The sequence below is a fragment of the Astatotilapia calliptera genome, chromosome 18 (genome assembly GCF_964374335.1).
Source record: "Astatotilapia calliptera chromosome 18, fAstCal68.1, whole genome shotgun sequence".
Classification (NCBI taxonomy): domain Eukaryota; kingdom Metazoa; phylum Chordata; class Actinopteri; order Cichliformes; family Cichlidae; genus Astatotilapia; species Astatotilapia calliptera.
The window spans coordinates 26,531,655-26,545,582 of NC_137439.1; the positions used below are offsets into that span (position 1 = coordinate 26,531,655).

The 13,928-nt window shown below is 40.1% G+C and overlaps 2 protein-coding genes across 3 annotated transcripts; one reads left to right on the forward strand and one right to left on the reverse strand.

Annotated features, from left to right (window-relative positions):
* Positions 1-2,468: 2,468 nt before the first annotated feature.
* LOC113009890 (uncharacterized) lies at positions 2,469-5,415 on the forward strand. 2 transcript variants are annotated; one of them, XM_026148462.2, is made up of 3 exons: positions 2,469-2,615; positions 3,892-4,057; positions 4,199-5,415. In XM_026148462.2, the coding sequence occupies exons 2-3, from the start codon at positions 3,907-3,909 to the stop codon at positions 4,588-4,590; spliced, it is 543 nt and encodes a 180-aa protein (XP_026004247.1). In that variant the 5' UTR covers positions 2,469-2,615; positions 3,892-3,906; the 3' UTR covers positions 4,591-5,415. The 2 variants fall into 2 exon arrangements, with proteins under 2 accessions (XP_026004247.1, XP_080148731.1); XM_080292605.1 differs by lacking the exon at positions 2,469-2,615 and adding an exon at positions 3,148-3,208.
* An 18-nt stretch (positions 5,416-5,433) lies between these two features.
* tmem125b (transmembrane protein 125b) lies at positions 5,434-6,835 on the reverse strand. Its single transcript, XM_026148459.2, has 2 exons — positions 6,640-6,835; positions 5,434-6,500 (listed from the first exon to the last, which is right to left on the reverse strand). Exons 1-2 carry the CDS (start codon positions 6,686-6,688, stop codon positions 5,767-5,769), a joined length of 783 nt encoding a protein of 260 aa, XP_026004244.1. The 5' UTR covers positions 6,689-6,835; the 3' UTR covers positions 5,434-5,766.
* Positions 6,836-13,928: the final 7,093 nt, after the last annotated feature.

Below are 13,928 nucleotides of genomic sequence, written 5' to 3' on the forward strand. Positions count from 1 at the left end.
CTGACCAGCTTAGCAACAGATGACAAGTGAATGATGACAGAATTATTTCAGGGGTTAAGAAAACCAACTTGACAACATGTAACCAAGTCAAGAAAAGCTAGATGTATCAATAAAGTCTACAACTGAAAGAGACGCCTTCATGAATGGAAATATTGTTATAATTACTATATGTCTCGGTATTCCTAGATAAACCTTAACCTCCTAAGACCCGAACTCTTCCACGGCATGCATTTTTAATTTCTCTTTGGTATTTGGGCATATTGGGGCCCATCCATCCCTTGTAGAGCAAAATTGAGTATTTTATTCTAAATAACCCAAAATGTGATGTCCACATATGTGGATGCCAGGTCCTAGGAGGTTAAATATGCACTTTGGTGGAAATTGAGAAAACGAGCTGCCCATGCACATTTGTTATGTTAACGTTTAAAACAAAATGCAATTAAATGGTGTTAAATAAACAGGTGTTTGTTAATGCCGATCAGTTTTTATATGAATCCAGCTCTGTTGAGGAAAGAGCACATCTGCTAAGCCTCAGGTAGGATCCAAATAAAATAATAATCGTGCTTGGCAAGATCTTCCAATAAAACCTGAAATTTACAAACTAACCACCTGCTCCACAAGGACATAATTTTCATAAAGTCCTAAGATGAAAGTGAAAAAATTTGTCTGGAGTTGATTAAAAAGAAAAGAAAAAAATCAGTGAAGAAAAGTAACATTCATCAAAGATGAAAGAACTCCTTACATAAAGCTGATATAAGCAAAGAAACCAGCGCTGCTTAAGAACCACTGAGCGCTTTGAGTATGTCACTTTGAAGCAGCACCTAAAGGGGTCTTGTGTCAATTTCCATACTTTCAAGAAGCTACTTCTGTACTGAAACCTGTCTTTTTAGAATTTGTCTTTGAAGGGTGTAGTTCATGTGTCATAATGTCACCTTGAGGTATTGCGAATTGGTGCTTTATAAAACTCAGTTGAATTGGATTAAACTTTTTGTTGTTGTTTATAAGAGATAGAATTTTAGTATAATACATTTTAATAAACAGAATATACAGTATGTACAGTTTTAAAATTACACAGTTTAACATTAAAGTGACTGAAAGGTGAATAAATAATTGTCAGTGACTAAGAGTGAATAAAGTGTCGGTAGTATAAAAAGAGTGTGGGGTAGTTTATGTTTCTGGTGTGGGAAATGGTCTGCTGGAGTTAAAAAAGCAGAGTGGCATTGGGGACAAAGGTGGGTCTCCTCCTCTCAGTCCTGCAGGAAATGCAGCGGAGGCGTCGCCCAGAGGGGAGCCATTGAAATGCGGGGTGAAGAATGTGAGAGGGGTCGTGGATGATTTTGGCTGCCTGTCTAAGGGCCTGTTGACTGAAAACCTGTGGCAGAGTTCTGACAGGCAGACACTGATGCAGTGTGCTGCAGTCTGTTCCTGTTCCTGTTTCTGTTCCTGGCTGAGGGAGTGGAACCAGCAGGTAATGGAGCAGGTCAGGATGCTTTCCAGGAAGGCATAGTAAAAAGTCATCATGATGGGTGTGCTGACTCCAAAGGAGTTGAGTTTCCTAAGGAGGTATAGCCGTTGGTGGCACCTCCTGAGAATCTCCTCTGTGTTGGCAGAGAATTTCAGGAGGTTGTCAAAGATGGTTCCCAGGTATTTGTACTCCTCAACTACCTCCACTGGCTTCCCGTGGATGGTGGTGGTGACTGAAGCAGCCAGATCCCTCTGCCAACTGGAGAAGGTCACCACCATCTCTTTGGTTTTGCTCACGTTCAGTTCAAGTTAATCACATTAGTTAAGTTATCATCAGGCACCTCACTGCCTGATGATCCAGCACCGACGTCTGTTATGCATCACAGTAATTCAAGATACATAGATTAAGTCATGAGGAGCTCACAATAACACACCGTTATACATTAAATAAGAGGAAATATTAAGTATTATTTTCTCTTTTGTATAAGGAGATATTTTAAGTGCATGTTGTTGTTATTTTCATGATTTTTAACATTACAAAAGCGATTGTGAGCTAACACAGCTGCCCCCTCCACACAGAGCTGTGGAGGCTCTGTGGAGTGTCTTTGTTTTATGTCTGATGTGATTACAGTGCCACTATTTGGCCCAAGAGCACAGATGCATCAGTGTAACTGTCCTTTTACTCATTAACTCTCTTTGTTTCCTGCCAGCAGGCTTTTCATTACTTCCAACAGCAGTAGAGTTTTTGACTCTTGAAATTATTTTATATTCTGAACAAAAACACCCACTGCTTCTTCGTGGGGGGTTGTTTGATTGTTGGGGTTTTCTCTGTGTTGCTGTAGGGTCTTTTCCTTACAATATAAAGCACCTTGATGCAACTGGTATTGTGAGCTGGTGCTATATAAATAACATTGAATTGATTGAATATATAAAAGAAAGTAGTTACACAGGGCAAAGAAAAAATTATAAACCCAGTGAAGTTAATCATTAACATCTGTCTTGAGGATATGGTGCAAGAAGGGAGACATTATGGCGTGTCTTGTAACCTTTGCCCAGACAGGCCTTTTATTGTTTTTGAAGCAACGGAAGGGGAAAACAAAATCTTAAGCTAAGAAGACCAAAATACACCTTCTCTATCAGTTTTGGCACAGGTAAGGACTTTTACATAGATTTTTGTGTGCTTTGCAGTGTGCGTAACATGACATTTGTGTTAATGATAATATTAAGTGACACTACTGAGTGAACATAGGTATGTTGTGGTCATATGACTTCAGTGAACCAGCTACTGTGCTCTGGCCAGCATTAGAAGGTAAACCGAGTTTATATTTGGAAAGAAAACAGGCTAGTGACACAATGTAAAGAACATTACAGTCGGTATACACACATCTGCTGTTGGGTGATAAAGAGAGTGCTTTTATTTTAAGATTGAAGGTAATTAGTAAGAAATTAAGGTCTTTTAAAATTCCTCTGGACGTTACTAAAGGCCTGACAACATCATGTGACTGTCTATGTGAAGAGAACTTAAATATTTTTATCTTAATGTTGTGATTAAGGTCAAATCATTTGTGATCTTTTATCTTATACAATCTGAGCAGGCTTCAGATACTATACTCATACTATCTCTGATGCTTCCGTGCTACGATAATAATGATGATGACTGACAATTTATGTTTCGTCCCAACCAGACAGTGTAAATGTATGGTACTCCATGAAACGGGAAGAACGAGTAACATAGATAAGATAGGTAAGATAGTTAAGAGTAAGAACAGGTGTCCAGTTTGTCAAATGGAAGCTTAACATCTTAAAACTGTAAAATGATGTTATATTGTTATCACTTTATTCATGTCACTCTCACTGCTCTATGTTTCACAAGATGCCTTGCTTTGGTGTCATAAAACGAAATCATTTAGTGAAAAACGCATCTTTTGGAAATGGACAAGCTCCAGACGATTTCTCTTCGCTTCCTATTGAGCACCCTGCAGCTCCTCAGGGTGCTCCTGCACTCCTCGATCACTGACGTGGTATTTGTTGGTTGTTCCTTGTACGAGTCTGGGACCGATTGAGGGGGACAAAGGCTTTTAAAAAAAATTATGGCCCAAAATTTAACTTGGCTTTGTATCACTGTTAACAGTAGTTTCATTTTCTTTTATATTTTGTGCAGCACTTTGTAACTACAGGCCTGTGAAACTTTACTTTACTTTAGCAGGTCTTTTTTTTTTTTTTCTTACTGCCTGTGCAATCATCCTTTCAAATGCAATTTTTAGCAAAATCGTCTGCCTTGTAATACTGCATTCAGTCCCGCTGACATTTGAGTTTAATCAAGTCAAGTCTTATTCAAGGTATTCGCCAAAGTTCTGTTCTTTTGACTCCAAATTTCCTCTCTTGTTTGGATCACAATCCTGGTTACTACTGTATTTATTTTTGTAGATCTTGTACAGCGAGATGGGTCTGTGGAGCTGTGGCATCAGTGTGGTGCTTTTTCTCTGTAACGTTGCATATACTGCTTCTATATCAGACGCTGTCGGAGAAAAAGGCACCCAGAAAAATCTTCTGATTGAGCTCGAAGACAACACTAATAGCACTGGCAAACCAAGTAAGTAACAAAGTAAACAGTAACCTTTTATTTCAGTGTTATTCTTGTTTGAGGGGTTTAATATTCTACTATACCTAATCCATAGGAAATGTTTTGGGTTCTGTCTTGTTAGATTTTGATGAACCAAATTTTTTCCTGCAGAGACAAACAGCTCATTTGAGAGCCCAAAGGTGGAATTCTCCTATCTGGCTATAGCGTTGGGCACAGTCATCACCCTTTCACTCTTCATCGTGTTGGTTGTTAAGTTTCGCGTTTTACATCGCTTTCTGGCCAGCTACAGACACTCCCTGCTCCAGGAGTCGGATGGGGCGAGCCAGTACGGTCAAGAGGACATGTCTTTCCCTAACAATGTGTCCGGTAGGATGGGAGTAGTCAGAGGGACTCAGCCCGGGTTGGATGATGACGACGATGGCTTCATTGAGGACAACTACATCCAGCCCGGTGAGAAGCACATGCCAGAGGGACAAAGGGAGGATGACGAGGTAGAGGGGACAGATGACAGTGACGACGATCTTCAGTTCACTATAGGGTGATTAAATAAATTTTTCCAAAGTGACCGGTTTACAACAAAAATAATGAGACTCCAAAAGTTGATTCTGTTCATCAGGACGCAGCGTTTCCATAATTAAAGTTTAAAACTTTTGTGCCTCATGAGCCCTTAAAGAAGACAGGATTATAAACTTGACAAGAAATAGTAAATCAGAATTTCTTTCTTTTTTGGCCTGCTCATATTGCTCATTTTGAAACCCTTAAATTTATTATATGACCCCCAACATGGGCCCCAACCTACTTACTGAACAGTAAAGTTTTTTTGACTGCAGAAACTTCTGAGCCACGCAAATGTTTTGACCAAATTATCCGTTATTATTAGATAACCGACCTTAAGAGGGGCCAAAATTAATATAAAACACATTTAAAGTGCTGCATTGACCTCTGTAATGTTGACTCGTTGTGCAATCAGAATACCTTTGATTTTTTTCTTTTATGCTGTGTAGAAATTGTTCTTAAAGCTCAAATGTACTATATATCGATATGGATTCACATATTACATATGCTGTGTATGTAACTCTACATGGAAAATATTTAAAATTACAACATTCAGTTTATTTGCTAATAATGATGTTAATGTTTATATCCTGCTAAATGCTATTTGTTTTCACACATGCCATTCAATTATTCACCTTTAAGTTACCTTTAAGTTTTTTGTTTTTTTATTACATTTCTGCTGACAGTGAACATCAAAGAGTTAAACAACTTCACACTCACACATCTTTGTTGTAGTCTGAATGTTTGTTTGTATGAAATTACTTTTTTGAACATTCACGTCTTTAATAAAGTCGTTCTTATTGAAATTACAACACAGCGATGTTTTGGTCTGATGTGACATCTGCTCTTTATTTACAACTATAATCAGTCAGACACAGCATAAATGAGCCTTCAGACAGTACAAAGGAGGGAAATATTCGCTTATCAAATTACAGAGCCATTGTTGACAGCAGCCTATTGTTCTTGTAGAAATGATGTGACTGCACTGCAGTGATGGTGTTTAGAGCTCAGCAGTCAGTTTTTATGGTAATGGAAAACAATAAAGAGAGTGGAAAGAAAATTTGTGAAGACTTGATTTGGATATTGACACAACCTTCTCGGTTCTACTATTAGTTCCTTTAGCTTTAAACCACTTCATCCAGTCTCAGATATTTTAAGTCCTTTCAGATCAGGCTGGTCCTGCTCGACGAGGTCTCTCTCCTGGCTTGACTCATTTGTCCTCCAGAAACACTGAACACACAGACAGCTTGATTCCCTGTCCTCCTCATTCTCCTCATTCTCATCCTCCTCCTCTGCTCCCTTCTTCTTTTGATGTATGCCAGCACACTATAGCCCGCTACAGCTAGAGACATGCCCATCCCTGCAGCCATCAACACCAGACCAGAAACCAACATTTCCCTGCTGTCGTGACCTTGGCTGCCGATGGTGGCCACAAAGATTAGCACCGTCCCACACAGCATGACTGCCAGCCCTACAGCTAAAATCAGCGCGGGGTCGGCCCTCCCACCACTTTTCAGCTGGTCGATCCGACGCCTGCTGCGCACGCAGTTCATGTCCTGGATGGCAGAGCTGAGAAGCTGCTTGAGCAGGACAGCAAGTGCCAAGAGGCAGAGGGTGGTGCCCACCCCTAGGCGCCATTCCCCAGATAGGCTTGTGGTGGTGGAGAGGAGCCCCACACCACCAAGGCCCAGTCCGAGTATGAGGGCAACAGAGGCACAGTAACACAACAAGGAGCGTTGTGGGTCTCTGGACCACCATAATTCCACTTGATCTTCCAGGATACGTCGCTGTATAAGCCTAGGGTCCAGGTAGAGGCTTGAGGACCGACGTATGGGGTAGTAAAAGGTCTCCATGTCAGGTATGGCACAGCTCAGACAGCCAAAATCAAAGACGACACCTTAAATTAGTGTGGAGAACATGGGTTGATTGTCAGAATATTAGAGGACACAGATTTCCAAAAGCACAAGTAACTTTTCTATGTCCCATGACTCTACAGAGAACACGCTGTGCTTCACCTCCTGTAAACACTTACTCACTTGTGCTAGATGAGTGTCTTGTATTGCTGTCCATCCATCTGCATCCCATCTGAAAACCTCAGAGAAGTCAGTGTGAAAGATCCCACAGTTGTTTGGTTTCGTTGTTTCATTCTGTAAAGAAAGTGATCTCTGCCTTGAGCAAAAAAGAAAAAAAAGAAAAAAAAAACTGCTATGAGGAAAACTTCCAGTATTTCAGGTACTTTGCTTCATTTGTTGAAGTTGGTTTCAGAGATGAAAGTGGATGTAGATGCCAAAAGTGTCCTGAGTCAAACTGGAGACAGAAGCAGGGGCTCCCACAGTGTGAAACTCCTGCAAGCAGAGAGGTAATGGCAGTTACGTAGCTTGTGCATGTGTCGTTTCATCAAGGCTTCATCACCACAGCGACTGTACTCATGTCACAGATCAATAATCTGTGTCCTCTTTAGAGCCCTGTGCCAGGCAGAACAGACACCAACTTCTCTTCTCATCACACGGGACCAGCATCTTGTCAAGTTAAGCAGGAAAAAAGACTGGTCACAATAGTAGCGTTGGATCATGGTTTGGACAGAGATTGGCGACACTGTCCACCACGCTCCATCACAGACAATGGGCTGACCGATGAACACAATGACTGTGCTGCAGAGGGTGGGTGATGGTGTGTGGGGGACGTGGATGGGTGTTGCGTTGCTCCTTTGGAGGGCTGAGTGATGTCAGTGTGCACTGATAATGGTGTTTCTGTGATCCCAAGGATAGCGTCACTCAGACACTGGGCTGGATAGGTCTCAGTGAATAGTGTATCTCCTCACTGAGGTGCTAACTAACCTGGGCATCTCATCTATTTCTTACACACCTGGCAATACTGAACATTATCCATAAAACCATTTCACAGGTATATTTCTTTTCTTTTAAAAAAGAAAAAAAGGTATATTTCTTTGCTTTCCTGCTCTGCCACCTCTAAAGCTCAAAATAAAATGTTAAAAAAAAAAGATACAAGGTGTGGTTTTATTACTATTTAGGTGGCTGTGTGTGCTTAAAGGAATAGTCTGCATATTAATTACTGGGCTTGGTGCTCTTACTGTAGGTAGGTTTTGACCTTTGGACAGAGCTTGGCTAGCTAGGTTTTTACAGTCTTTGCTTAGCTGTCTTATAGTTGTTGTTTCCCATTTAAGATGTAAAACTGTTAAAGTTGTAACAATATTCTCATCTAACGCTTGACAAAAGCATGTAAATGTTTATTTAATAGCCAAACAGGCAAACTTATACATTTATCTTTCAGATATACGGCATAGGAGAAGCTAATAGCATCCACTAGCTAGGTTTGGCTTATGGCTAATGCAGTGTAGTGCAGCGGTGTATTCTGATGCAGTTACATCTAACATAATTAAAGATGCCCCCACCCCCAATTGTTCCAGTGTAATGATCTTGCTTTCATGTGTGTTGACTCAGTGACAAGTGGCTGAGGCTATAATGGAGTCACTGCAGGGGCGCTAACAACTAGAGAGGAAGTATAGATTGAAACAAAGTTGAATCAATATGAGTTATGAAGGGAAAAATAAACAAACGAGTTTGCTGGTGTTAGCATGGTGACCTTTGATTTACTAAAATTCATCTTGAGTCATTTTTATTCTATATGAGCAATAAAATATAAATAAATCAGCTGTTGGGAAAGATGGATGAACTTTTATTTAGATTTAGATATTAATTTCTTCACAGAAATATAAACTCTTAGCAGCAGTGTATATTTTATGCACTTTTGGAAGCTTTTCAGTGTAATTCCAGTCACAATGGTGAAGGCTGGGTGACACTGGTAGCATTTATAAATGCATCTGCTTGTTCAACTTCTCCATCCAGAGAAGTCAGCATATTTACTCAGATATACCCATGCAGCTGTCTGGAAACCCCTGATGGACCAGTCGTTCTCATGACCAAAGTACTGAGACCAGTACATAAATGCCACTTTCTCCCCCTAGTGGAGTAATAAGGTAATAAAGTAGACCCTATTTCAATTCTGAGGTTTTACACATCAAAAATTATTTTTAAAAAATTATCTGGTCCTTACCAACTCTTAAAATTAGGTAAATACAACCTCAGATTAATAACAACACAGGGCACCATACCATTATTTATTTACCAAAAATAAGTGTAACCTATGATTCAGTAGCTTGTACAACCACCTTCAGCAACATTAACTTTAAGTAATCATTTTCTGTAGTCATCAGTCATCCTTTACAACATTGTTTCAGTTTGTTGAGATATGTGGGTATTTGTTTATACACAGCTATGAAAGTCCCTCCGATCAGGGTGAGGTCTGGACTTTTACTGGGCCATTGCAGCAACTTGATTCTCTGCTTTTTTGTCATTCTGTTGTAGATTTGCTGCTGCGCTTGGGATCATTGTTCTGTTGCATGACACAGTTTGGGCCAAGCTCTAGATGTTGGTCAGATGGTCTTATATTTAACTCAAGGATACTTGTGTATATGTTACGTATGGCCCAAAATGGCCTCCGTACAAGAAAGTAGTAAGCTCTAAGGAACCCCCACACTGCAATGGGGTACACAAGGTTTATTTTTTTCCTCAGAGTCAAACTACTGGCTGAAGACACAACTCTGGCCAGGAGTCCAAGGCCCAAAGCCACCACGGTCAGGGTTGTTAGCCTGGTTACAAACAGGGGAAGGTGGTCACTTGGAAGAACAAGCAGCCAAAAACATATCAATCTTGCATCTTCCTCAGAAAGGTTTGCCACCCACCTTTTCAAGCCTGGTGTCGTTCAAGGGTGGCTCTCCACATTAAATCCTGGGGCTTCCACTCTCGAGCTGAAGCTTCCCTAAACTTGGCCAGTTTCCGTTCCATGGGCACGGACAGTCTCCAATCCAGTGTTTTTCCTCCCAGCAGATCCACACAAATCCTAATTAAAATGAGTCCTCCCTCCAACATCCTCAGATTGTTTTAAAAGCAAAACCAGGCCAGGTTAAAAATCCTTTCCCTTAGAACAGGGGTTTCAAACTCAAATACACAGTGGGCCAAAATTCAAAACTGGAACAAAGTCGCGGGCTAACATTAATATTTATTGAAAAACAAAATCTTCCTCCAGATATAAGAATGAATCTTTTCTTATGGACTCAAACAAGTTTTGCTGAAAAACTGAATATGGAACAAGCAAAGCTTAATACTAAACGATATATATATTAGCTGTATAATACCAGTAGGCCAGCTCTATATGGAAAAGATATATATAAATCTTATAAAGTTTGTATCTGTCTTGTGTGAAACTTGTATGAAAAGCATATAAGAGTGAAAACAGATATAAGATCCCTTGAAAAATTATATAATGAAACTTGTATGTTTTGGATACTTATTAAAACAATGTATGAAAGTAATGAGAAAGTGGCCACTTTCATGAGTAATCACATATAAGTTTTTACTATTTGTTTTCCATATGGGTAATAGTAATTTGGTATGGCTTCGCGGGCCAAATGTAATTAGGCTGCGGGCCCAATTTGGCCCGCGGGCCAGAGTTTGACACCTATGCCTTAGAATGTGCACACTTCACCCTGGAGTCTCAGAGGCTTCCCTGCTGCACCAGTGTAAAAGCCTTCCAGTTTCCTCTCCCCTTTATAGAGAATGGCTCCCATCCTTCCCAATCAGCTGCTCCCTGTACTCAAATCCAAATAGCTGGCAGCTGGACTAGAGTAGAATCTCCACTCCTCACACCAAACACAAAAAACCCCCACCAAAGTATGTGATTAATACAACACCCCCCCCCCCCCCCCCCCCCCCCCCCCGGAGTAATGCCAACCCAAAAGTTTAGTGGGGGATTCTCTCCATTCTTTTCCACCATGCTATACTCCGCAACATATGCAGAGAAGTTGACTCAATGACTGTAAGATTCCCAGGTGCTGTGACTCCAGCTCATCATCCCTCCACCACCGTGCTTGACAGTTGGTATGTGGTGTTTGTGCTGACACGCTGTGTTTGTTTTGTTTTGTTGTTTTCCGAACTTGGTGTTTTTTGTGGCCAACATATCTACTTTGGACTCATCTGTAGAAAGTTCATTGTTGCAGAACTTTCATACTACCCTTATCTGTATACATCAGTACATCTACATTTGCCCGTAGTACACGTTTTTCTGCTTACATGTTGTGAAGATCAGTGAAGTGTATTTGATGAACAGCATCTGGGTGCTACTTACCCTCTTAAGTAGTAAGTACATACTTGGTTTTCCACACACAGCTTCTGCATTTTAGTTCAGTTTTTGCAAAATCAATAATATGTGCAATATGGCATGTTTTGTAATTCATCTCAGGTATATCGACCTAACTTTAAACCCAGATAAGGACAAGATGAGAGTTTACTTTCGTTTTGCCATGAATGTATCTGTAAGAAACCTTTATATTTTATTGTAAAAGCTTGATTTTACGCCTCTCAGATTCGTATTTATTAATGAAGCTACAGTTAGTATAAAAAAACCCATTCTGATGTCAATAGAGGTGATTTACCAGTCTGTCCCCACTCAATGTGATTCAACCGCAAGCTGGCAATTAATGCACTTGTACAGCGATTTAAATACAGCCACTAGGCGGGACATATTGATTCGCAATAATTACCCTCACTGTTAATTACTCTTGTAGATTTGATGAAACATCATGTAGTCATAGTTGTTCGGTGCCAACGGTAGGGCTTTAATTTCATTTTTATTTATTTGTTTACTTTAATATGATAGAGAAATCAGTGTCTATTTATTTTAAAATAACCTCCACCAAAGAACGCCAAAATTATCAATTAAGCCAGCAATCAGGCAAAGCATGAAAATATTTGCACTAATCATTGTGACAGGTTGATATGTATTTGGCATGCTCCTGTACAGCTGGTGAATGTGTATTTGTATGTGCTTGTTTACTGTCTGTTCTGCCTTGTGACAGAATAGCCTCGACAGTCATTTGCCTGCTGTTCTGGGAGTGACTCCAAAATTCATCAGGCTCAGAGAGAAAAAAACTGAATGTTGTGAACTAACGGACAAATCGATGAACAGATGTATGAAAAAAAAGCCTGCATTATAAATTCTTCTGCATAAAATACACAGATGAACCACAACAACAGCAACAACCAAACCACTTGTTTAAGATTGTGTGGGCCATCCTCATGCTACCAAAGCAGCCGTGACCTTTAATGGGCCTCACTGGATTGAACTTGTTCCAGTGTATCGCTTGATCACACACAGTGGTTTGGATGCTGGTGCTCGGTCTGTTTCAGAGCAGTTTTTATGGTGTGACAGAGCACAGTAACCTGGCCACTGATGTCAGAGGGTGCCATGGGTGAGTGTTACTGGTTTACAACATTAGTGACATATACAAAGCAGCATTCACATCAGCAGCAAGCAGGACGTTGCATTATAATGTGGTAACATTATTCACTTCACGTGTCTGTGGGGTTAATATTGAGGTTGATACTGTCTGAGTTTGCTTTTCATGCTTTACTGAAGGAACCTAGGATGTCATCCAGGCACATTTTTGTATTAAGTGTCTCTCTACAATTATCATTTGGGCAATTATTAGAAAATCTGAAAGATCAAAGCTACGTATTTTAAAAAAAAAAAAAAGAAAAAAAAAAAGCCAAATCATGCTAATACAATAAAGTAGAGGAAAACTTTAAAATGACAAGAATGTCAAAGGTTGTAAATATACTTCAAATAATATGCAGTATGCTTAAGACTCCACCATATTTCATACATTTTAAGAAAAACTCAACAGGCTTCTAGTTAAGGCTTAAATTTTGCTTTTGTCAATCTAATAAACACAACATGTGCGTTTTGCTCTAATGATACCACAACAGGACAGTCATGTTTAATATATGTGTTTGATAAAAGAGTATGCAACGTTGTTGTGGACAAAGATCATCCTGCAGGTGGCAGCAGCCTCCAGGTTTGGAAGCAGTCTGAGGGTGCCCACATTAGAAGGCTGCATATGGGGTTAGATTAGGGATGTCTAACTCTTTGTTGTTAATAGGCCACCAAAACCTTGCAGGCTTTTTTTGTGCCCAAGGCAGCGGGTTTGTCACCTGTATTTAAATGCAACATAAGCACTCAAATCTCTACATTTAGCAAAAATTATTGACACTGTAATGGGAAAAATTCCCAAATAAAATACAGCCTTACTTACTTAATAGATACGCAGGCATAAGCATATAAATGTACTAACAACATTAAAAATAAATGTAGGGACTGTGAAGAAAGCCAGCCTCTGTGGATGTAGCATTATTGTAGTTATAGTTTATCAACACAGATGCAATAAACTGTCTTTTTAAAATGCTTTTTCATTTCTGACACCTAAAACCTACAGAGTGACAAACTGATAAATAGAATTGCTCCACCATCTCATCTGCTTTTCAAATAAAGGATGAATACAGTCAGTCATCATGTCACGGGTCATAGCTCCTCCTTCATGTTATTGTGGAAGATGCTTCGTTATGACTCTGGTTGCATGTTTGAGGCCTTTGGCGTATTCAAGTATAGTTCTGGACATTACCCTGATGATAGTGTGCAATAGATAACAATTGGCTATTGCAAAAAATGCTTGAAAGTGTGTTTCATTGGAGCAATTATACAGAGACCCAGGTTTTACACATTTACTCTTTAAAGTAGGAAGATTTACTCTGAGTGCGGAGGAGGGAAGAATTTAGCTCAGAGACTTAAAAAGGGATCTCAGTGTATGGTTAAGATTATGGTGAGGGGGCTGTGCAAAACCCTGCAAACAGTTTCTCGTTCATGGACTCACTTTGCTGACAGGGACAGCATCAACCAGTGAGGATGAACTAATCTCACAGTTGCAGACCGCTGGGTTAGACAAACAGCATCACTGTTGCACTCTCCCTTATAGGCTGGTGAGCGGTAGGCGAAAACAAGAACAAACTTGACTCTCTCATCTCTCAACAGCAGCTGCTAAGGTGTTCTTGAGTAAGGTACTTATATTTAATTGCTTGAGTGCTCAGAGGCCAATCAGTAGATAGTTACACTGTAACCGAACCATGAAGCCTGTCAATGCAAGATGCTACAGCTGAGTGAATGTGGAGCAGAAAACTGAAAAAGGAAAACGTATGCCTGCTCAGCAAATGTCCCCTAAAGGTTAATTAAATAAGAAATGCAACAAGAACCACACTACTTACTGAAATGCTGCTCACACGACAAGCTGTGGATTTCTTAATTCCTTGACTGTGCGAGAGGATGATGGCGGCTTCTCCAGAATGTAGCAAATCCTCCAAACTGGCTGCTGTGACAAATAAAAGGGCCAATTTCTTGACAACTCATGACACAACGA